This window comes from Apus apus, chromosome 4, assembly GCF_020740795.1.
Source record: "Apus apus isolate bApuApu2 chromosome 4, bApuApu2.pri.cur, whole genome shotgun sequence".
Classification (NCBI taxonomy): domain Eukaryota; kingdom Metazoa; phylum Chordata; class Aves; order Apodiformes; family Apodidae; genus Apus; species Apus apus.
Window position 1 is genome coordinate 96,752,733 of NC_067285.1, and position 24,943 is coordinate 96,777,675.

Consider the following 24,943-nt stretch of genomic DNA (forward strand, 5'->3'; position numbering starts at 1 on the left):
CTTTGCTTTGAATGCACTTTTTGCAAATGGTAAGAGAAATGAGAATAATTTGCTACTAAAAAAAGTGTTTTTTTCCTAACAAATACAGTAGCAATATGCAGCAGGATTCAGAGGCCCTGAGCTGTATCGTGGTTGTTGTTTTATCACTAATTAGTTTTTTCTCCCCTCAAATCTTGGCTCACATCCTTCATATGTGTTTCCATGTGTGGTTCTGTAGGCATTGTTTTTGTTAACTTACGTTGATGTAAATAGTTAAATAACTGAGGGAACTGGAGCCATCTAGTATTACTCTTCATCAGATAATTGGTGCTTTGCAGGCCTAATGTGCAATATGTTGATTAGCGCTTTTGTTATATTAAGAAGTTTATTTTTACCATACGCCAAATCTCCTGTAGATTAGTCTCCTGTATGCAGTTCATTAGATGTCTTGGATGAGGTTTTCAAAGTGATGTCAACCTTGTCTCTACCAAAGAACTGAGTCCTGCAGAAAATCAGGATGCAATCCATGCAATTCCTGTTATCTCAAGTGAGACACTGGGGGCTTCCAGAGTTCAAAACATGAGCTCTTCATGTCTCTGAAGTGCCATAGCTCCCTGGGTGGTCTCGAATAGACCCACATCCTCCTTCTGTAGGTTGTGCATAGGGAGTGCCCCACAACATACGTTGATTAGCAGGTGCTGCCATCTCAGATGGCATTTGTGTGTCCATTTCCTGCCTTGGATGCTGAAGTGTTCTCGCCTCTGCTGTGCAGTAAGTTGTATGAAAGAATGTATGCAGGTGTTGGCCCATGGAGGGATGTGTGAATATAAATGGAGTCTGTATTTTCAAAAGTAGTCCATTGTCTTGGGGATTAATGGGAAACTTGATCAACAGGTTATTGCCTGCAACTGCATACCCTGTGATCACACCAAGTATTCCATGTCTAGTGGTATGGGTTTGTGTTTGCTTTTTTTTGTTGTTTTTTTTTAAAGGTGATAGTTGTGAAGAGGATTATCTTTTTTTGTTTGCTTTGTTTAGCCAATTAGAAATGTTCAAGACTAGAAGGCGTTTTTCCAGGTCTTATGATCCCATTAGTTAAACAAGAGAGGGATAAGGGAAGAATGAAAACAGTCTACAGAATACGCTGTGTAAATAAAATACAGTAACTAAGTTCTGGTCTGGTACCATCTTACTGAGCCGCCTGATTATTGACTACCCATCCAGTTCTTCTGATATGAGCAACATAAATTCATCCTTGCTGCTTTTTTACTAATGCTAATGCCAAAGAAACAGAGGAGCTCTAGGAAAGGAGAGCTGGATTCAATTCTGGTTCATGAATCACATATTGAATTGTCAGGAAAGGAACAAATTCTGCCCCAATTGCCACTGTAACTATGATATGTTGTATTCGTGTGTCTCAAGGCAGAATATGGTCTGAGACAAAATAGATGAGGTCAAAATCTGTTTTCATTGATCACAGAGAAGGCAGTGAAGCCGTAGAAGTAAATGTGACAGCAAAATATTGTCAGCAAGGCCGTTCCTCTTGCCATTGATGCATCACGGCAAAGAGAAGGCTGTTTGATTTTAAACCTCCATGATGTGTTGGTCAGGTTGATTAAAAAAATAATCTTTCTCTAAGCAAGAAAATTGAACAGAAGTAAGACAGTGATTGACAAAATATGCCATTTATATATGGAAAACAAAAAAATAGAGGGGTGTCTTGTTTTTCTTGGATAAAGCATTAATTTGGGATTTTTTACTTACATTTTTTAGAATATTACAAAAGTGAGACCAGGAATAAGATTCCAAGAATAATCTTCTTTTATTCCACCCTCTATTCTGCAGCCCATTCCATAAAGGGACATAAGGGACACAACATGAGAAACAACTTTGTTTCTGTCAGGGTGGATGGCTTTATAGAATGAATACTGAAGCAGCAAACAACTGAAAGTGGTTTCTGAGAAGTGTTGACCTCCTTTCGTGCCACTTACTGTGAATTAAAGCTGTGAGTGAGAACTAGTTTGGGCATGTGGTACAGCACTTACAGCAACTGCTGCCAAGGAACAAGATTTGTGTTTCTAAGGAAAGGCAACAAAAGAAAATGGTTTTAGGGGCAGTGACAGTCACTGTAAAAAAAGTATCCATGTACAGATAGGAAAGAAAGGGCAAATTTGGTTATTCTGTATGCAGGGTAGTATTGTATGTGTGAATTCTTTTAAATGTGCAATTCAAAATCAAAACAGCTGTGGATTGTGCATATCTCACACTGTTGGAGTTTACCAAGAGGAGCTAGCTAAAAGCAGTTGTGACCTGCTCCATGCCTGTGACTGTTGTTTGTCATTCTTGCAGGCGTTATTAGTAACAGTGACCTCCTGTAGGAAAGGGAGACATTTAGAGCAAGGAAACTTGGTTTTGTGGCTTCTTAGAATTCCTTTCTTAGCAAACCGAAAGGCAGAAATCCTCAGCACTTCTAAACCAAGGCTGCCAAACATTATCACTTACCACTTACCTTTTGGGTTATAAATATCTTAGGACGTGACATCCACTCACTGATTTGTAGCAGAGATGTTATGAGAATTGTTCATGCACTAAAGTTTCATTAAGGGATGAAAACCGTAGCAAAACACCCAGGAAAAAATATTGCTATATTTACACAGTGTCTTAATCCCTTTTTTTTATCCCTTCTGGGTTGGAAAGGGAACCACCTGTCTCCTTTGCTGATGTCAGACTGCTCCCTGGAGACACCGTGCTATTGGAAAGGACATGATACTGTACATATTTACACCAAGCCCGTATCTGATTGAGATTGGGCTATGAGACCCATGAGTTCACAAGTTTCTTCATCATACTCTCATGCATTAAACATGTGTTTGAACTCTGTCTTGAAAGCCGTGCGATCTGATGATAGACGTATTTATGTAATAGTTAAATGAATGATCATGTGCTCTCCAGCTTCTTTTCCATGCAAATGCAGAGGAAATTGAATATTATAATATTTCAGTGAGATGTCCTCAATAACAAATTACTGTTTAAAATAACCAATATTTGTATGTATATCAATTGCCTAGCAGTTATTTTTGTCTGCTATTTGCATGATATGGAAAAGACTTTTTCTAGCAAACGTTTTAAGCTACTTGGTGCTGCTTTCCTTTTGGAATGATCACAAGGGTGCACATTTAGGGACATATTTTCCATCTGTTTTTTTGAAGCTGGCAAAGGACATAATTTGGAATAGAAAAGAAGCCTGAAAGTACCCAGATGAACTGGTATGTGTTTGAACCATTCTAGGAATTCTTATTCTGTAGCAGCTGGTAAAAGAGAAGGACTGTATTGTGCCCTTGGATGCAGTATACAAGCAGTGCTCAAGGCCAGCCACAACCCTGTGTGAATGCCCAGGGACACACTAGGGGGGACCTGAGAGCTTTACTACTCTGTTACCCAGGCAGAACCTGAAATGATCAGGAGCACCCTGTGAACCTTAGCCATTCGATGCAGGCCTGGGGTATGCATGCTTTGAGATGGGTCAGAGTCCTTTTGGAAAACGTTTGGCTTATGCATCTCTTCATAGAGCCTTGAGTGATGTGCCTTCCGGAGGGACACACTGAGTCTTCTGTGTTCTGCAGTGGTGACAAGGGGGCTCCCAGTGCAATCAGGCTGTGGTCTTACAGGAATGTCCCTGGGAATTTTGCCAGAATGCGAGATCTTTGTAAGCCAGAGTTAAGTTTTGCTACAGCTGTATGACCCAGGTACAGCTTGAGGCTTGAGCTTTCATCCAGAGCAGCACTGGCATAACAGTGGTTCTTTTCAGAGCAAGGATCCTGGTGAACCACAGCTCACCCACATTCTCTCTGCTTGTCCAGAAGTCTCACCTAACTCCTCACACCAGCTCACCCTTTTGATGGGACTGCTTGTTGCATGTGGTGAATAAGGATGACAGAATCTGGCTCTATTGCTCAGTGACAATGGTTGGATCAAGCTGGGCATGGTTCAGTGCAGTAAGTTTTCATAGAGGGGAATCTGGAAAGCATCAAAATATTTGAGGATGTTAGTGCTCTTGGGAATCAATGGGACTGCAAGCAGCTGGGAAAAAAATGCTCCATGACATCTGAACTGCACCAGAACCTTGCTGCAAAACTTCTCTTACTATGGGGACTAGAACAGATTTTGAGACTGGGTTAATAGCATACCCAGGGTCTCAAGCTGCTCAAATTAAGCCCTGAGAAAATAATTGTTTTTCTTTTTGTCATGGTCTAGGATAGGATGGCCACACCGCACCTATTGAGCTCCTTATGTCTCCTGAGCAGTTCAAGTGCAGTTCTTGGGCTGTGGACGTGTATTTTCACTAACAAATGGGGCTGTTTTGGCTGGGACCTGGTAAGTCCCTGTGGAAATACCATTTCCAACCCAGTGAGGGTTGCTGAAGGCAGCACTGTGGGGTCACTGTGGGATGTAGCTTATAGCCAGTGCATGCCCAGCTCACATTGGTACAGAGAGCTATCATCTCGTGCTCCAAGATCTCCTTCCTCTTGATTTTTTTAGGATATATTTAGTGTAGTTCTTGGCGGTAGGCTATAGGTGTGTTTTTTTTAATGGAGATTGAAAGATAAGGAAAAACTGGCCCTCCCTATCCTAGAGACAGAGACACTACAGTTAGAAATGAATTATTGTGTCACCTGTTTCATCCTTGCATGCTAGCACTATTTTTTTTTTATACTAAACCACACAGTGTTTTAATATATGATTGATATTAATTAGATTTCTGCTAAGTACTGCACTCCTCAACTTGAACTGAACCAGAAATTAATGTATTGCCATATATTAACATTGTATTTGTTGAGAAGAATAGGATGAAGGCACCCATGTGAAATCCCAAGTTTGAGCTTCAGATTGAATTAATGCCAGGAACGCCTTGAGATTAATTTGGTTACTATGGGTACAGAATAAGAAATAGTATACCATAATGTAACTATGTTTACTGATTCATTTCTGGCATTAAAAACTAAAACCACATTATATATGCAACAACAGTCTTTTCTTCCTTGGAAGAAGGTGGTGGGTACATTTTAGTAATTAATGTGAATGTTGCCCTCTGAAAAGTGCCAGTACTCTACTGGAAGAAGAGCTACTGTGCTTTTACAGGATTTGCCCCATCACAAGCAGCAGAGCTGTGATACACCAAGAGGGACCTAAAAATCAAAAAGAATACTACCACCCCAGGAAACTTCCAGTCTTCTACAGCTTCTCATTATATATCTCTTGTAACATCGTAACATCTGTTTCATGTACCATTCAACTGTATTGGTCAAATGTCAGTTTTCTAATCTCATGCCATTTCATATCTCATCAGTAAGTAGGAGAGGGAACAAGTTTTGCATCTTAAGATGTCGAAAACTGGGTAATAATAAAATCATGCAATGGAAATACCATATATTGAGAAAGCAGTTATTTTAAGGGGTTTCAGATTTGACATGGCTAGATTAAGTATGAAGCTTTTTGGTTTTTATACTTGCTGTCAAGAATGTTGTTAAATACTGATACCACCTCCTAAGAGAACAACTTTTAAATACCAAAATGAAAAGGATAAGCATTAAATATTTTGGTAGATATATTGTGCCATAATGTCTGCTGCCTTGTTCTTAATACAAAGCACAGTAGGGCTTAATTAAAAAGTGATTGTACGATCTATCACAAAACTGCATTAGGGATATGGATGCCAAGAAAATTAAGTTGAATAGGTGGTGATAATGAAATCAATATTTTATTGAATAGTTTTTATTCCTATGCCTTTGTTTGCTACTCTTTCCTTCCTGTCAGCAGGTAAGACATTTTCCATCCAAAATTCTTTGAAAGAGCTCATTTAGTCTGTTGCTGTTTTTTTTTATTGTTTGATCAGTGTAAGTTATTTTGTTTATTTTTTTTTGACAGAGCAGCATGCCTTGATAAACTTTTGACTCTGTCAGAGCTGAGCCTGACAGTAAAGAAAGAAAAGCATGTCCTTTCAAGCTTGTACCTGCTAGGAGTAGCTAGCTAACAACTGGTACAAGGGTGATTTTCTATTTAGTGTAAGCGAAAGTCACCGTCACTCAAAGCTTCTGGGGCAGCACCACAACCTGGTTTCATACAGGTTTCTCCTGCTTCAGCTCCTGGTGTGGCTTCAGGACTTGCTAAGCAGAGTTTTTAGCAGTAGATAACATGGAAATACACTCACTGAAGCATAATACCCAGTGAAGTATATTTACTGTGTATTCTCTGCTGTCTTGTAATTCTACACCAGTTGCTAAGAGTTCAGTGTGCTGTTGGGCAGTTTCCTCTTTAAGTGGCTAGAAGTGTGTCTGCAAGCGCTGTAGTAAACAATAAAACAAGAGCTTATTGTTCCCCTTAATATTTTAAGAGTGGTATATTGCAAACCAGACAACTTGCTTTTTGTTAGCAGGGATGCTGGGTGAGCCGACAGCTTCATTTTCTCATCCTCACTAGGTTCAATGTTACCCGTGCCCTTTTTGTGGCAAACTCAAGCAGCCAAGTGGTTTTGATGATCTTGCTACATGTCCTGAATGAGCACATATCACATATTGCAATGCACTGCACATTGCGAGTCGTCTCGTGCCTGAGCGTGATTTGCAACACGAGGTATGTGCTAGAGGAGAAGACAGGCACAGCACAAGGCTCTGAAAGCCGTGAGAGGCACTGAAAGCTTGCATTTCTGGTATGCAGCAGTATAGATATTTGAAAGGTTAGGTTCGGTCTATTTATAGGTAGCCTTCATATTGGGACTGATCTAAAAATGAAGGTGATATAAAAATTGTATGTGCCTCTCCTGATTTGTCAGAGTTTTTTAACAAAATGCAAAAAAAAGGGCTGTTCTCTGAATTGGAGAAATTTTCTTCTGAAGTAAAGCTGTGTGTTGTGTTTAGAAATGGAGTCTTTATATTCTTGATTAAAACGCTAGTGCCTTCTATTTCACTCCAAGATCAGCATTTTCAGATTTTAGCAAAGTTAAAGAAATATGACTTTTCCACTTATTGTTTTGGAAGATTTATTCACTTGTATAAATGAATTTTAAAAAATTGGCAAGAACTTTTACCTCATATAAAATAAACCTGAAGATAAATGATCTTTTCTGCCAAGATCACCTATCATCAAAGTGGCTAAATGAAAATCAAAATGTGTTGCTGTTAAGTGCCTGCTTGCCTTTTTACGGGAGAGGAAATTGAGCATGTTTACTGGGTAAGAATTGTCAGCGATTTATAGCATTGTCCAGGATACAAATTAACAACCACCACATGTTTCCCCAAATCTCCCTGCAAGATGGTAGCCCTCTCTCCCCAGAGTGTGTGTCTCCAGCTGCTGTGCATGCTCCTGCCCTGCCTTAAAGAAAACCTGCAAACAATGTAAAACTGTGTTGCTTTGAACTGAAGTGCAAACATTTTTTCACGTCTTTGTATATAGAAGTGCATGTGAGAATGAAACAGCTGGAGGTCTACCTCCAGAAAACCCCTGTGGATGTGTCACACTCATTTCTCCAATCTATGCAATCTCAGTTTAATAAATTGGTAATAATACTGTGATGAAGTGCTCTTTGGTATAGTTTTACTGTTTTTTTCAGAGGGCGTTTTTGCATAGCACCTTGCAACATAAATTAAAATAATCTTCCATTCAGACAGTTTCCTGTTTTGACTTGATTCTTTGCTCCTCAGAAAGTAAGTGGGAGATAGCAGTGAGCAAAAGGGAAAGGTGCCCTCTGATGAAGTGCCTGTTTTAGTGTGAATCCTACACGATCCTTTCAATCCTTCTGGTTAAATGCATTTCCCTGGCTTGTTGTTCTGCATGTGAATTTCAACAGAGCAGAGACAACAAATAATGTTTAATTGTCAGATTGTCAGGGAATTTTACGATGGTAGAGTTCCAGGACATTAGGGACAAACATGAAATAGCAAACTTGTCTTATCGGTTGATCAGCATGAAGTAATGAAAGTCCAGTCATAGCTCTTTTTGGGAGAAGGTATGAATCTTCACTGGTACTCACTTATAAAATAATTATGAGACCAACCAGTGCCCTAGGGCAAAGGATGTTCAGCAAATACTAAATTTCACAGAAACAAAGATATCCATAATGTTGATAGTTGATGCAATCTCAGCACTTTATCCCTGTTCCATTCACAGGGGAAAGCTGGGAAAGCCTGAGTAGTATGAACATTTTTAAAAGGTGGAAATGTGTGGAGGAATCTCTGCTTTGAACTGTCTTGGTCCCATCTTCTGTGATAAGACCTGATTCAATTTTTTTAATTCCCATTCCCTTCAAAAGGATTTAGAGCAGTCACCCCTTCCAGCTCCTGTAGCCCCTCTTTTACTTAACTCCATTTTCTTATACAGGTATGCAGGCAAGTGATTTGGATAGAATAAAAAATAAAAATAGTAACTCAGCCCAAGCCTTTCTATGGCTAGCATTATTCCCATTCCATCTCTGTACTGGTTTGTTTGGCCCTGAGTCAAAGGTGGAGGTACTGACAAATTTCTCGTCAAAAGCAGCACTGTAGGTCAGCCTCCAAAGGTTTACAGCTGCACTTGGTACAGCTAATAACCCCTGGGCAAAATGCTTATCTTCCTTTATTTCAGTTATCTGAATTGAGGATGGAGGGAGGATGACATCTCTTGCCATTTGTGCAACTTTTTTAGATTAATATTGCAGCTCCAAGAAAAATGAATAATTGGACTTTAGAGCAGGGAGTGGAACCACAGAACCCATAGGGATTCCTCTAGCACTAGTCACTAGTTTGCATATTGGAAGTTAACTGCAATTCATGAAGGGTTCTGGCTAAAAATAACTTCAGGGCTCAGTTTTGGCTGTCAGGAACTACTAGTTGAGGGGTCAGGGGAAGCTGATCCTCCAGGAGCCTTGTCTGTGTGAGACTGTGTTGGCTGTTGCGGTGAGGTGACCCTGTCTCCTCTTGATCTATCCTTGGCTGACTCAGGTAAACGGGGTGCAGGGGCTGCGGGCAGCTGAGGAAGGGACATTTGCTGCAGTTTGGGACCATCAAGAGGCCAAGCAGCCAGTGCTGGCAGCTACATGAAGCTCTGCTGCCCACCAGCAGCAGTCTCTGGAGGAGCTTGCCCTCTTCCACAGCCGGGCATAACCCTGTAAAGGGTGGCTTGGTGCATAAACACATTTTAAAAAAACAACAACAAAACAACACTAATAAGCCCAGTTCTTCTGTGTGATATCTTCTTTTATTTTGTTTGCTTAAAATTGTAGCAGAGCACATCTATGGCCTGTGCTACTAAAATCTGATCAGATGTCTACAGTTTAGAATTATTTCCACATTATACTCTGTTTTAATATGAAAAATGCCAGGAGCTAGGCCCAAGAAAAAAGGCTGACTCAGTTACACTGAGCTCTGTCTGAAGGAAGTCTTATTTGAAGATGAGAGATGTGTTGGTAAGGCTGTCTGTCAACTCCAGTTTATTAAAAATAAATTGCTAGGAGGCACTAAAGCTGTCCACTGTCTTTCCCTCTGTTCCTTCACTCAAAGGTGATTCATTCACATTGACTTTACCATAGCAGTTTTGTGTAAAACAATATTTGGTTTTAGAGTATTTAAAGGTTGCTGTTTTCTCCAATGCTGCGCTGCAGACTTGTGTGTGCTCCACTGAGTTGCCCTCCCAGCCAGAATAGATAGGCTATAGTATGGAAAGACAGGATTTTTTTTCTTCCAGTAGCTACCATGAGCCTTGGTGTGGCTCTGGTAGGGAGTGTGCACTACTGTGCTCTTCTCCCAAGTAAATAATGACGGGACCAGAGAAAATGGCCTGAAGTTGCAGCAGGGGTGGTTTAGATTGGATATTAGGAAGAGTTTCTATACTGTAAGGGTGGTCAGGCACTTGAACAGCCTGCCCGGGGAGGTGGTTGAGTCACCATGCTTGGAGGTATTCAAGATGTGTAGATGTGTACTTCAGGGCATGCTCTAGTGGCCAAGGCTGTGGGGGTTTTGTGGGTGTTTTTTGGTGGAGTGTGTGTGGTTGTGTTTGGTGGTATATTGTTATTGTTGTTCTAGTGATTGTTTTGTTTTGTTGGTTGTTGTTGGGGGTTTTTTGTGTTGATGATTGGTGATCTCCAAGGTTCTTTCAAACCATGATGCTTCTGTGATTCTGTGAGCTGCTGTGGCAGCCTGGGCTTTCTTCTCAGCTGGGAGGTCCTGGCTCAGCAACTAGTTGGCCAGTTGGCAAAGCAAGCCCCAAACCCTGTGTGACAGCTGAGTGGCAGCCTCATCAAGGGATGGTACCTTTAGAACAGCCTCTTCTTCTACCAAATTGCTTATGGTTGTATCAGGGAATCTTTTCTGTACCCTAAGATACTGAATTCATGGTGGTTGTTCTTGAATAATCCTTTTCAGATCCCTGTCAGAAAAAATTGGTAAAATCTATATTGGGATTAATGATGAACAAGTCAGGAAACGAGCTCTGGAATAACACTTCAGGGAAGATGGTGCAAAGTAGATGGCAATAAGGGTAATGAGAAGTACCTGGATGGGGTTTTCCAAGACCCTGCAGAGTTACAAATACAAGGTGTATCCCTGAAGCTCCCCCAGATTTTACCCTTTTTGACTGAAGCTGGAGAAGACAATTGCCCATTGCACCCAGAAGGAGTGTGAGCATCCTAGTGGGATGGGGAGAGAGGAAGGGCACAGCTTCTGAGTGCAGGGGGGATGCCTCCAGCCACTGAACAGTAATGTCAGAAGACCGTTTCCTGAGCCTGATAATATCAGACGTGAGCAGGTTTTGGTCTCTTCCCAGGTACTTAAATGCATGGAAAGAAAAGGGGAAAAAAAAAAAACTTTTTATTTTGTTCCAAAGAAATATCAGCAGTGAGGTGAGTAAAGGAGAGATGATGAGGATCTGCAACGGTCTGCGATTTTGATGTGGTCCTGCCTGCTCTGCCAATGCACAAGAAGTTGCGAAACAGGAATATGTCTCCTTGGCTTGCCTGGGCATCTGCATTCAAACAGCACCAAAGCCTGCCCGGGAAACTGATGTGTTTACAGGGCTCGGTTTCTCAAACACACAGGGGCAATAAATTTAAATGTAGATGCTCTTTTACAGATCAGTCTCTCTGCAAAACAGTAACACCCAACTGAAAGACATCATTCATGCTGCTTTTAACAGGCCTGACAAGCTGGATTTTCCTGCAGATCATAGCAAATGTGGGTCCTAGAGAACATATACTCCAAATGTTGGGGGAAACAAGTGAAAAATCTATTTTTTATGTAATCAGCTAGAGTGATTTTGCTTTTCTTGTTTTAATAATGAGCAAATGATATGTGTTTTTGAACAGGAGGATATTGGGGAGGTACAATTAAATTTAGGACAATTTCTTCTAGTGGGTACCTGTGCTTCTGCTTCACTTAGGCACTCCTGGAAGGTTTTAGTACAATCACTGAGTTACAAACAGTTGAATATCTGCAAGCCTGGTTAACTGATAATCAGCTAATCTTTAGCAATAGTCAATACTCACAGTCAGAGCCATTTGCATGTGAAGAAGCAGGTGATTTCCCCTGGTGTTCAGTGTTATTTGAGCCCTCTGTCTGTGGAGGTAGATGTGGAAGGGTTCAGCCTGGTGTCAATAATGTCAGTAACATGTTACTGTTTAGAGGAAGTTATTTGGGACTCTCTAATGTATAGCTTCTCAGGCAGCAGCTTGTGGCCTAGAGCTGGGCCAGGAATTAATTTGGTCCCGATCTCTGGAGTTTTTAAGAGAGATGGTACAGAGCAACGTAATGGGTTTCCTCTGTTTAAACCCCAAAATCTCAGTTTATAATTGCCCTAACAGAACTGGAGAGGGCACACTGCTTTATTCCATTGTAGAATTACTGCACCAATAGACCCAGAAGTTCAAGGAGTTTGACTCACTGGCTTACGCTATTGAGGCCATATTCTGGGTAGGATGAACTGGATAAATAAGGAAAAGAAGCTGAGAAAGAAAAAAAAACAGAGCAAACAAATAGGATAGAAGTGGAATGAAGGAGAAAGGACTGGAAAACAAATACAGGACTGTGCAAAAAATAAGAAGGAAGATTTCTAATAAAAAATTAATAGGGTACATATACTTTATATAGAACACTGCTAACACACCTTTGGAGTGCAGCATTGGCTGATCTGCTGTAAGGCCATTCACATTTGGCGGGTTGAGTTGGAAGGGTTGAACTGGAATGAAAACTGGTTTGCAAGCCTCAGCTTACTGAAGCTCCAGGTCTATTTTTATATACCAGTTTGGTTGGCCTTACTCCATTGGAAAAGTAGACTACTTTTCTTGGGGACAAGGAAAAGAATTATTCCTCAGTGCCATGATCTAAGGGACTAAGTTTTGGATTTCAGAATCAGTGGGGTTCCAAAATCAGTAGCTTCTTTGAGAAGTGAAAACATGACCATAGTTAGAAAATGTGAATGAAATAAGAGGAGGAAGAGATAAAATGAGAAAAAATGAGTGCTGAATCCAGGAAAAAGTCAAGGACGGAGGGCTTGAAGTCTTGGGTCTTTGAATTCTCTTTCCTGGTGTTGCAGGCAGTTATACTGTCCAGTCCTGTTAGGAAATGTATCAGGATCAGGGAATGTGTGCCCAAATGCTGTTGGAAGGCTTGCCAGAACTTTCTTGAGTTATGACTTGAAAAAAAGGCAAAACCTAGGAATCACTCAGACTAGGTACAGAGTAAACTGAAAACAGGATAAGTGCAGTGACTGAGGAGGTGATTTGATGATGGGCTTTTCAACAGGGCGGACTGGGTCAAATGGACCAGAAGACTTGGTCAGCTGAGAGGGTTTTCTCTCTATGTGTTATGGAACCAAGTAATGTGTGTGTGCTCAGATACTGCCCCAGGAAAGATGTTTGTGCAGTTCTTTCATGTTGCCAAAACATGAGGGGAGAAGAACATTGCTAAAGCTACTAGGGAATATTCAGAAGACAAGGTTTCCTTTGAGGAGAGCAGCTTAGGTGCTGGTTGGGTTTCACAGGCTTTATTTACAAATGCTGAGGCTGTGCTGTTTCCAAACCACACCACCACTGCAACTTCCTTCCTTGCTCTTCTCTTACAGGCACTACACTCAAAAAAACCACATGAAAATGTGAAAAAAAATCTTAGAGAGTAAATTTATGCTATGGCTGGGGTTAGACACTTTGATTTTTAAAAATAAAATTCTTCCCAGGCAATTGGGAACCCTTGTTGAAACCTCACAGTCTTTTGTAGTTGGGATTGTGCTTGGCATCTCTTCCTGGCAGTGCTGGAACTGTCAGCAAAGTTCAAGCCGTAGTGTGGACAGGGCCATAGAAAAGCTCTGGGGAACTCTGTTACTATTATGTATTGCTTGCACTGTCTACAGTGCAGTAAGAAAGTTCTGTCTTTAAAGCTTGTATGGTGAGAGCACCACTAAAGTCACAGTTTATATTTATCAGTTAACTTGCTAATTTGAAGGGAAAGCAGTGAAGTGGAAATGTAGAAAATAGAAACAACATGAGCAGGTCAAAATATCCAAAACAGCAATATGAAATGTTCCAGTGTAAATACATTTCTATAAAAGGTGTGAATGAAACTTCAAAAAAAACAGATGATGGATTCGGCACAGTCAATGAACACAATTATAAGTAGGTATTGAAGGAGAATATTCCACCAACCATGGATCCACAGATAATAATTAATAAGAACCAACTCCACTCCAGGCAGGCAGGTACCCAGCATTATTTCATAGTTGACTGTTCAGGGGGTAGAGGTACTCACCTTTGCCCCAGATCTTAATAATTTACTGCACTTTTATCATTAAATCAGCATATAATTGGGAAGGAAATGAGTTTTTTTTCATCATGAGAGCAAAGCAATACCGTTAATTTAATAATTTGTAGGAGACGCTTTCTGTAGTCATTTGGTATTTTGCTGTGGTTTTTTTTAATTAAGCAAAGTAAGAACAATGCCATTTTTGTCATCTGTGCTTGGTGAAAATATGACAGTATGATGTGATTTGCAACTTAAGCACAAGCTGGGAAAACTGTACGTTTTATCAGGACTGGCAATAATGGATTACAAGGGAACACAAAAAAGCTAAGAATATATCTGAGACCTCCTACTATTTCTGAAGTTTCCAATGTCTGCAGGAAAAAGACTATTTCAAGTATTTTACTTCTTTTTATTTATTGTTTCTCTCACCAGTATCGCCATAGCCTTGTATAATAGTTGAATTCCTTTAGCTTTTAGAATACTCAAAGTTTGCAAATAACAATGAAAATAAAGATTTCATGGCAAGGAGAATGATCAATTATAGTTTTGTGACTTTGGTATCTGAGCGCGACAGAGCCAGCTCTTACATTTCATGAGACTTCTTGCATCCAGCTAATTAAAAGAACTACAACGTAAGACAATAGGCAGGCAGGTGGGGATACTTAGACAAGACCTTTCTTTATGTTTGTTTTTCCCTGTTGTGGGCAATACTTTGGGGTTTGGTTTCGTACCTGGAGTTTGTTGTGTGTGCAGTGCAGAGGGGCATCATAAACCCAGTGGCACCCGCAGCAGCTCCTATTGTCTGGCTTCAGGGAGGAGATACTTGTGTTAACAGCATGACAAGAGGGAGGTTTGTTGTTTTCAATGAGAAAACACTGGGTCCAGGTTAGAGGGGTTGGTGCACGGTATTTATACAGAAATGCAGCCTGAGGCAGTGGTGCTCATAGGAAAAAGCAGGGGATGGTCTGAGCAGTTATGGGCAGGACTGTGGCGTGTAACAACTCCCTGGTTTCTAAGGGGAGTAGGCTGAGAGAAGCCGTTAAAGAGCAGCTGAGAAATACTGTAATCTAGCTGGGAACAGGATCAGGTTCCCTCCTTGTAGCAGGTGAGATAACTGTATGAATGTTTTTTATAGATGCTTACTCCATTCCTGGAAAATGCCGGGGGGTGAAATTTGCTGATGCATTTAGTGTGGAAAAACTAACAAGTTGCAATTATCAATGAGAGATGGTTAAGCTAAGAAAAATACTTGGCAAGGTGCAAAATCCCCGAGTGAAAAAGAATGTTCGAAGGTGTTGTAACTTTTGCCAAACTGTGGAAACAGCGCCGGGGAGCCGGGGCAGGCGCTGCAAAGGTTAGGCTTGGGCTGTTCGGAACACGCAGGCTGTAGCTTGGCTTGGAGTTACTTCACTTTTTCTATTTGATAAACACAGCTCTGCCTGTTGTTTGCTTGGGGGGGGGGGCGGGGGGAGAGGGAGGGCCGGGGAAGAAAGCAAGCCAAGAAATAAAAAAAAAAGATGGGGAGGAATGAGAGCTCTTCTACGGCAGGAGCAGAGTTTCGGGGGTGTGGCGTGGAAGTCAGCTTTGAATCACAGCGTGGTGCTGCGGCCGCCGAGGTCTGAGCGGGTTTTGCAAAGATTTACTTCACTTCAGGCTGGGTCTGCCCCTGGCTGACGTCACGGGCTGGAGCCGCGGCACCAGAAGGCTGGATGAGTGACAGCCCAGCCTACTTTTTAATAGCTTTGTCATGTGACAGGGAACAGTAGTAAGACAGGTGCCTTCGGTTCACTCTCAGAGAGGGTCTCGTTGCCTGCATGAGTGTCTGCTGCCTGCCTGCCTGCCTCTGGACCGTAGTTTGCCAGCTTTCCTGCCGTCGCTCCGCAGCTGGATGGCGTGGGACATGTGCAACCAGGAGTCTGTATGGAGTGATCTGGAGGTGAGGAGTGCACGGGTGGGCAGTGCGTGGGGCACAGGCAGTGGGCTCGTCGGGGAGCCGTCAGGACGGCCGAGGTGGCATACTTTGCAAACAAGTCCAAATCTTATCTTAACTCCAGTAAGTTTGCTATTTTAAGGTTACTCTGCGATGCCTTGAGCAAATCAAAGCTGAGCTCCTGTCATCAGTATCTCCTGCAGTTGGAAACTATTTTCATGTGCCTCTGGCTCGCTTTCCCGTCATATGCAATATTTATGCTCTAAGATATTGATATGAATTGGTGTCTGAAATCTGAAATTGGTGTTTAGTGGCCTGGTTGGAAAAATGCCATGTTCATTTACAATATGATTAACATTTTAATTTTTTTTAATTAAAAAAAAAAAAAAAAGTTAAAATTAACCAGTGTTTTATAATTTAATTGATTGTTTCACTGTGCTCTGTCAAAGGTTTTTTCCTTCTTTATATAGCTGCAGAATTCAAACACACATACCAGAATGAATACCCTGTTGTTTGGCTTTGGATGCTTTTAAAAGAGATTTCTGGAAGGAGACGTTTCCCTGCTTCTTGTGGTACTGGGATAATGACACTGTAGCTAATGTCCTGTAGAGCAGGGTTCTCAGTCAATCTGAGTAGTCCAACAAATGGTTAAATCTCACTGTACAACAGAGACAACAGGATGAACCATGAGAATAGAGTTTATGCAGGACTGTGTGAACTGCTGCTGCTGCTGCCGCTGCCGGCCAATGCTGCTGCTTGTGTAAAAATAGACGGCAATACATCAAACCCACAGCTTCTGCTGGCTACAATTCATAAAGGGGGAAAAAAAAAAAAAAGGCAAGCAGCTCCCTGTTAATCTCTGGAGTATAAAGTGAGGTTTGAGGATTTCTGCGTGTTTGCATTCAGCAGAATGGAGTGTTACCTGAAAGTTCGGGCAACTTGTGAAGTGAGGCAAACTTTCTTTGGACCCCATGGAGAGGAATCCCAAATACAGACCTGCTCAAAGGAACTAACCCTCTGGCTGCAAGCTTGGAATAAATGCTTAAAATGCTCCCCTCAGGTGACAGGGGAGGGAAAAGCAGGTTACAGGCAGTGCTTTTTAAATAAGATGTTCGTGCTGTAGAGAGCTACCCAACTAAAGTAAAAATGTTACTGTGTTCTCCAGTGTATTTTTCCTATCTGGTGGAGCATGCATGTGGATTCTCAAATCTTTTTGTCATGTTTTAAATATTTGCAGCTTGCCATTGTATCCGCTGATTTCTGTTTGTATATTGTAATTGCTCTTATCTTGTTTTGATTTCTTGGTAAAGTGGAATAGATATGGATAATTCATATGTCCTGTAGCTATTATGAGTCAAGACTGTAAGTGGATGACTTTCTGGCTCCAAAGTCCTAATTGTTTCTGAGTAGCTGGAGTATCCTGTGGCTTGTTGTCTGGCTTGTAGCATGGGTCTCAGCTGCCGTTGTTTCATTTTTCCATCATGTATTATTCCTAATGCTGCTAGGAGCTGATTGAGAAACCAGCTTATATGGAAATACTGAAGATTTATTTTAATCACTAGAGTTCCTGCAGTAATTTCAAGCTAGTAACAGAATAGATAATTTATGTCAATGACTTCTTCATAGTGTGGAGGAAAAAAACTGAAAGAAAAGGAAGGTTTGAGCTTAATATTAATTGGGTGGTGGATGGATTAACTGTGGGTAGGATTTTGCCAACATGCTCATGCATTGTACTTCCTACAGCAACACAGTAGTGTCTGTGTGCTGCTTTGACTCGGGGGATCACCTTTACTGATCTAAAATATCACAGGCAGCAGGTACTGGAGGCAGCTTTCATTTTTTGAAGCATTATATTCTCACTCACATAATGACGTGTTGCTTAATAAAGGCCTGCATCACTGTAGCTGATCAGCATCCCCAGTGCTTCACAGCTTAATGAAGGTGATGTACAGTAAGGTTGCAAAGATAGATAGAGAGAATCCACATGACACACGTTCTCTCAAGTCTGTCTTTCTTTCCTGGGTTCATCCCCTTGGATGTCTGAAAAACTTGTTAAAAATAAAACACAGATAATTTTTTCATTAATATAATTAATATGGCACAAGTCCAGTCTTTTTTTTTTCTTTTTTCTTTTTTCTTTTTTTTTAAATTTACCTTCAAAGGCACGAAAATGTCCAAAAGGTTAATGGAGAATGATACTTAATTATACTGATTCATTATCATCAGTGCAGTTAAGCTAATTTATTGTTTGCACCTGAACTAAGAGAGAAAAAGTCTGTTGGAGTGAAGTAATGTGCAGTAATTAACCTTTTGTGTTAAATGACTGCTTTATCCTCCTAAATATTACTATAAAATTAAAACTATAGTTACAAAATAACTATCATATCAAATAATGATGGGAAGACAGTAAAATGTATGCCAGCAATGCAGGTGCACCTGTTACAGATGTATAGGCAAACAGTAAATATCAACGTGTCAGATGAGGACAGTTTTAGGACTTGGGGTGTCAAATCTGGCATTATTCAAAGGCCAAATATAAATTAATAACAGGAACACTTGCTACTAATGTGTCTTAGATTAGAAGTATAATGTCATATTCAGAAACATTGATTTTATTATCAAGTCAGCATTGGCAAGAGCATATATACTTCATTTCAGCAATTACATTTTTTTGTGACATTGCAGTCACTACAGGCAAATGAAAACTGGTATGAGTAGGACTTTTTTTTTAAATACAATTGTTTATGCTGCTTCAAAAGCCAACTTTAGAGACTTAAAAATGCAGATTACCAAGAGTAAACATGTTTAAGTAGGTGGTTCACATGGTGAAGCTATTTTTACAAATGAAAGCAGTAGCAGATCAGCAGGATACTTTAGAAGTCTACCGCATCAGTTATAAGCTAGTGACCTCTACAACAGAAATCTGAGCATGATACTGAGAATCTACCTTTTCAGTCAAAAACTGGATTATCCTTCAATGAGATCAGATATTTTGGCCAAGCATTAAAAAAAGGTCATCTCTGCATTATAAGATTGCTGCTGGAAAGTTGTCTCTCACGCTAAAGAGAGAACTCTTAATTTTTTTCTTTGCTGTTTTGTTTTTTTTTTAATGGCCAAAGTAATGATAAAAAATAGTGTGCAGTGAAAATTACTTAAGTGAGGTTTTGACTTCTTGAAGTTCCACAACCCCTTAAATAATAGAAAGGAAAGCAACTGCTGTTTCAAAGTCTCATTTTGCAGCCTCTCAGCTCCCTTGCCCCTTGGCCTGTTCTGTGATTATCTCCTAGTGTCCTCGTAGACATAGAAGTTGTCTGGTAAATTATAGCTCACACCAGCTGCACCAAGTCATTGTGCCAAGAGACAAAATCTTTGCTCGTGGCTGCGCTGCTGCATCCAGCCTGCTCACTGCAGCTGCACTGAGATTCCCAGAGACAAAAACCTCAATGAAATGCACCTTCAGCAGCTCTCACTTGCATTATTGTAAAAGGCAGTCCTTGCAAGAGTGACATAAGCAGTATTGAGCAATTCACATCCATGGACACTGTGTTAGTGCCCTACAGACGTCTCTCTTCAGAAAGTGGCCCTTTCTGGATTGACCTCAGTCCGAACAGAGGTTGGGAAATCATTCAAACCACCCAGTCAACGAATGGGAGTTGAAAAGGACCTGCTGTTGGCTGTCCATAACACAACACTAGAAATACTCAAGGTGGAAGCCCTTAGATTCAGTTGACTTTAAATGCCTTTTAACCATTCAGCACCTGCTGCCTTTGCAGCTTTACATATGTTTTGCAGTATACCCATATCAGCGTGGATGTTTGGAGGTGAGTTACAGTAGTAGGTGGTACAGTGCAGAAGGAATTTCTTCATTGAGCAGCATTGACGTATGGGACTCTGCTATTTCCAAGCTGTTACTATGTGTTATCCATAATTAGGAAATGGTTTTGGTGGATACTCTTTAACATTTCAATTGCCATGCTAAAGTGGATGTGTGTTACTATTTTTTTTCTTGCTTAGTTGGTCAGTCAATATCCTATCTAGCTTCATACTAGGATACAAAAGGATACTTATTCACAGTTTATTTGTATTTATCACTGTTCCCTTTGTAAGTCATGGAGACAAAACCATTTTGCACTTCTGAAGAGTATCCATGCAGACTTAACTTTGTTTACTACCTCAACCAAAATGTTTCACAGACCCTCTACATTAGGATTGCTGAGTCAGGGGCTGCCAGAGGAGGAAGACCCTTTGTTTCCCTCACTGCAGGTACTGTGTGTTCACATGAAACAGGTGAAGGGCTGCGTGAACTAACTATCCCTGTCACCCAACTGTTAATCTAGGGATATTTCAGAATGCAGTTTGTTTGCCAGGACCCTGGCGTATAACTGAGTGGCTTGTGGTCTGTGCATCGGGGCAAAGAGCACAGCAGCATTGCTGACCTGTTCTTTTTTATACCCATATGGTAGCCACCGTCATGACTGACCTCCAGGATTATGGTGATGATCTGTAGAAGTGAAAGTGTGACTATCTCCAGCTTGTGCTAGCCTCCAGGGCTAAGGCTGTAACAGGCTGTGCTTCTTCAACCTGAATGCATCAGGAAATGCGTGACAGACCTTGCCCAGAGGTATTCATCTGTAACTTCTACCTGCATTGGTTTGCTATGAAGCAGGAGAATAAGGCCATGCTTTGGCCTCTGCATTTGGATTAAATAAAGCTTTTAACACAGGTGGTATCAAAGAGTATAGGGAGAAGGAAAGTTGTTGCCCCTGGACAGAGGTGAGGTAGAGAATGCAGTCTATACAATCCTGTTTACCCCTCCCTTGTGCATACCTACCTAGAGCTAACAATGTTGTATTGCTTAGCGGGGGTTTTCCCAGGAAACAAGTCAATTCTAGTGACCCTGTGCCATAGCTTAATTGAGACTTAATTCTTATCACATGATATTAAAGTTAATAGATTCCTGGTAATTAATGAAACTATTTCTGTGTTGCTGTTTCCTGCAGTGTGCTGCTCTGGTTGGTGAAGACCAGCCTCTTTGCCCAGATCTACCAGAACTTGACCTCTCTGAACTAGATGTGAACGACCTAGACACAGACAGCTTTCTGGGGGGACTCAAGTGGTACAGCGACCAGTCAGAGATTATCTCCAATCAGTACAGCAATGAACCCGCCAATATATTTGAGGTAAGGCAAGGCGGTGCAAAGCCAAGTTCTTTCTTTCTTTCTTTTTCTTTTTGTTTGTCTTTTTTTTTCTCTTAGCTTGGTGGACCATGGTTTTACTGTTTTTTCCCCTGTTAAGAGACAACAAAAATGGTGATGTGTGTTCGGAGTTCTGACTGGCATCTTTAATACTTGGGATCAAAACCAGGCCTGCAGTCTGGAGAAAGAGGGGGGGAAAAGTCTTGAAAAAAAGATTAATAGCGATTCTGATTTCTTGAAAGGAATGACTAAAGAGAGCTTAGAGTGCCCTGCCCTGTAGCATCCTGGCAAGGAGTTGCATAGTTGTCAGCTACAAAGAAAGACAAAAGTAGAAATGGTTGTTGTCTTCCACTTAAATTCCCCAGCAAAAAGCAGAGTGCAGCACAGCAACTAGCTGATGGGTGTCTGGAGCTGGGGTATTTCTAGTTAAGCATTACTGTGCAACGCGCTCTGCACACAAACTGAGTGGTCCTCATAGTTCATGTATAGGGAAGAAAAAGGGTGAATGTGTCAGAAAGGGCACTGAGAGCTGTCACTGGCTCAGGAGCATAATTTGGGATATTTCAGATACGCCTTGATGGAGAGCAGTCTTAAAGTAAAAGCTGAAGTGTGGTAGGAGAGATTTAAATGTTTTCTTTAAAAATACTGCCTTGAGGATGAGAGTGTAGAAGCGGAGAGTTATGGTCTTCTTTATCTATCTCTGCTCTTCTCTTTTTTGTTGTATCACTTCATGATTCTCCCCTCTTTGCTTATGGGCCAGCTCCTGAACCCTGACCTCCTTTCCTCCTTGATGACAGGAGATGCCATAAAACTTCCACTGACTGAGAAATTGGACAATAAATTGATTAGCTGGGAGGAATTCCTTGTGCAAGAGCAAGCTATGGGTGCTGCCTCTCACATGGCAGATACTGCAGCTGCAGGAAATACTGCTGGCCCATTGCTTGGGGAAGCCCCAAATTGTCCCAGTGGAGTTTAAAGGCTGGAAATGATTTACTGAAACAACACAGTAAAATGCATACGTGAGATGTCCTGAATGAAATTCTTCTTTTTTTTAGGTATAGCTCTAAAACCATGGTGATCTCCCTGATGCAGATGAAGTTACTCTGGATTTATACGAGTGTAACTGATAGTCCTGTCTAGTAGTTTCTATCATTTACACCCAAGTACCTTGGAATTCATTTTATTCAAATCAGAATGAAATTATCCCTGCAAAGCCATGTGCTTACGCGCTCTTTTTTTTCATTAGTTGTATAATGTTCCAGGCCTTGTTTTACAAAGTTTCCAAACCCTGTCTTGTTCTTGAATTGCAGTTGTACTGCCTTGGGCAGGGTGTGTTCTTGTGTAGTTTTGGATGGTCAGTAGCAGGGAGGCGGGGAGGGCAGGGGACACATTTACAGCTAGCATGGTAGAAAGTGGCATTGCCTTTTTTATAGCCAAGTAGATGTGTTTTTCCTCATTCATCTAAAGCGAAATGCAGAGGCATTTTCTTTTTAGAAAAATCAGTTGAAGATGCACACTTTCAAACTCTAAGATCACAGATTGTTCCAGTAAAACCAGTGGAACTTGACCACAGGCTCACTGTTTGCCCTGTATGTAACTGGCTATCTTAACTGCTGGCCACAGCTGCCAAGTACAAAATTGTCTCAGATGATTCCCCTACATGCCTTGTATAGGAATTGTCACTTCTTATATGAGACAATTCCTGTTCTGAAAATCAGCATGTTGCAAATACAAGACCTCATGGCAAGTTGGTGACATGAGATACCAGTATAACTTCTCACAGGAACATTTGGGAATGTCTGAGGATGAGCAGCCTCAGTGTGAACAAATAAATGGTATGCAGCCGGGCAGATGGATTTAGGCAGCAACTAATAGGTCAGAAATAATAGTTTTAAATAAAATATGCTGCTTCTTTCCTAATGGGTAAATTCTATTGTCCTCTTTTCAAACACCTTGATTTCCTTCACACTCATCGGCTTCAGTTGCAGGCTGCCTCACTGTCTCTGACAGCACAGCTTGGCCTGTACTTACCTGTAGGGACAAATTGTGCTCTAATAGTATTTTGCAATACTGCAGTACAAAATTAGATTATTTTCAGCTTCATAGTGTGTTATATTTACATTTCTCGGTTGCTTGGCCTAGGAAGATGGGAATGAAACAGTTATTTCCTCCTCCCATATATTAACCCTGTCCCCATTCTCCACCGTGCAGCTGGATACCTTGCACGATTTCTTGCCTCTGCTGCTCTGTAATGTGACGACTGGGGGTGCTCAAGAACAGAAGAAGATGTCTTCTTCCTCCAGAGACTATCTTACGTACTCTCTGAAGAACTGTTTGTTTTAGCTGAGAGAATGGAAGTCTTGTGCAGTTTCCCATTTTGTGATCTCTAGATTTTCCCATATTGATCTGCATTGGCTTTTCTTTTTAAAGGAAATAACTACTTTTTTTTTTCTTTTTTTTTTCTTTTTTTTTTCCCTTTTTTTTCTCCCATTTCATCATGGGAGTAGTATATTTTATCTAACTTAAGCTTCCAGATGAGGCTTTGTTATACAAAAGTAGATGTATAGTCTGTTTGGGGTGGAAGGGAAAAACCAGAATTGCAGACAAATGTTGGGAAGTACAAGAGCAGCCTTAATTGCACAAGCTGTACAGTGTTAACTGCCAAACCTAACCCTGAATGAAGCACCCTCTCTTTCAAGGTATTAATGCGATACATGTGGCACTGTCTGGATGCTCCTGTATGTCTCAAGCTGGTACATGTTTTTAAATAATAACCTCTATTTCAGAAAGTGAATTTTCAGGCTTTCTTCAAACTATGAAACCGGAAACACACTTGAGCAGAGCACCCGCAAGTAGTGGCACTGGGAGTCTCACGGACTAGAAATTATTAATAGTTATGGTAGCAAGCAGGAGTAAAGCGAGATAAAGGTGCAATTAGTCTAGATAGTATATAACTGTTGAGTATAAATCCCTGCTCTCATCTGCTTAGGTGTGATGTGACCCTGGCCTTCACTTAGTGTTAAAACACATCAGTGTCTTGTAGACACACCTGATTGATCACTGTGTTATTCTTGCCTGCCAGTGTAGCTGATACTAGTCCTGAATCAAGCCTGTACAGTCTGCCCCAGCCTGGAGGCTCTTCTTATCACCCTGTGTTCATATGCATATTATGAATTAGTTATTTTCTTTCTATTCACAGCTTGATCCCTTCTGGTTTTCACCTGGTTTTCTTTGTCCATTGTTCTGACTGCTGGAAAGATAAAATGCCTTGCCCCTCAGGGCACTGAAAATTGACACATGTCCATGCAAGTAAATAGTTAACAAGTCACCCAAGACCAGTTATTTAGATGGTTCACTGCATCATTCACTTTCAATATTTGCTTTTATGAAGAACTAGACTTTAAAAAATGGCATTTGTAAAAAGTTGATTTGGCTACTTTTAGAAAATTAGAATATTTAGTTTTTCATGCTCAAAGCCAATGCTGTGTGGAAATGGGAACAACCATACAGTTCAATGTGGGACCAGTGAGAGGGCTTTTTGTTTGTGAAAACTGTTGTCCCCTGAGGCTTCTTCAAACATGCTGTACCCTGTCATGTAAGAGTAGTCATATTTAAAGTTATTTATGACCCATGCCTAGCATTATGAAGGGAGAAGATATCTGTAGTGGATATCTCTCTTTGTTGGCATTGCTTACAAATAACTCAACTGATGTTAATAGAAAATGCAGCCCATAGATGGGCAATAACCTGTTAAAGTACAATGAACTTGTGTAAAATCATAAAGATTTGTGACATTCTCATACTTGACAAACCCCTTTTTTTAGCCTTTAAAAGTACTTCAGAAAATACAAATTACTTGCCCTTCCATGAATGTAATCTATTTACATAATTCAGTGTTCCAGAGAGATGCTCCACTTATTTGATGACTTTATTTTCAGTTGTTTTGCATAGGTGTAGGCCAGGTTACTTTTCAAGACCATGCAATGTGCTGTGTATGTGGAAAGCCTAAATAGGCTACTATGTTTTATTGTAGGCTGCCAAAAAATGCTGTATTACAAGCAGTAAGAATGTGAAGAAAAAAG

At 40.8% G+C, this 24,943-nt stretch overlaps 1 protein-coding gene across 3 annotated transcripts in view; it reads left to right on the forward strand.

Annotated features, from left to right (window-relative positions):
• PPARGC1A (PPARG coactivator 1 alpha) overlaps window positions 1-24,943 on the forward strand; it is a 371,513-nt gene that overhangs the window by 288,398 nt on the left and 58,172 nt on the right. For 2 of the 3 annotated variants that reach the window (XM_051616631.1, XM_051616632.1), the window contains exon 2: window positions 20,667-20,846. In XM_051616631.1, coding sequence (XP_051472591.1) covers window positions 20,667-20,846 — 180 coding nt within the window. Of the gene's footprint in view, window positions 1-15,491; window positions 15,673-20,666; window positions 20,847-24,943 lie in introns of those variants that run through there. The other variant, XM_051616633.1, reaches the window with a different exon arrangement.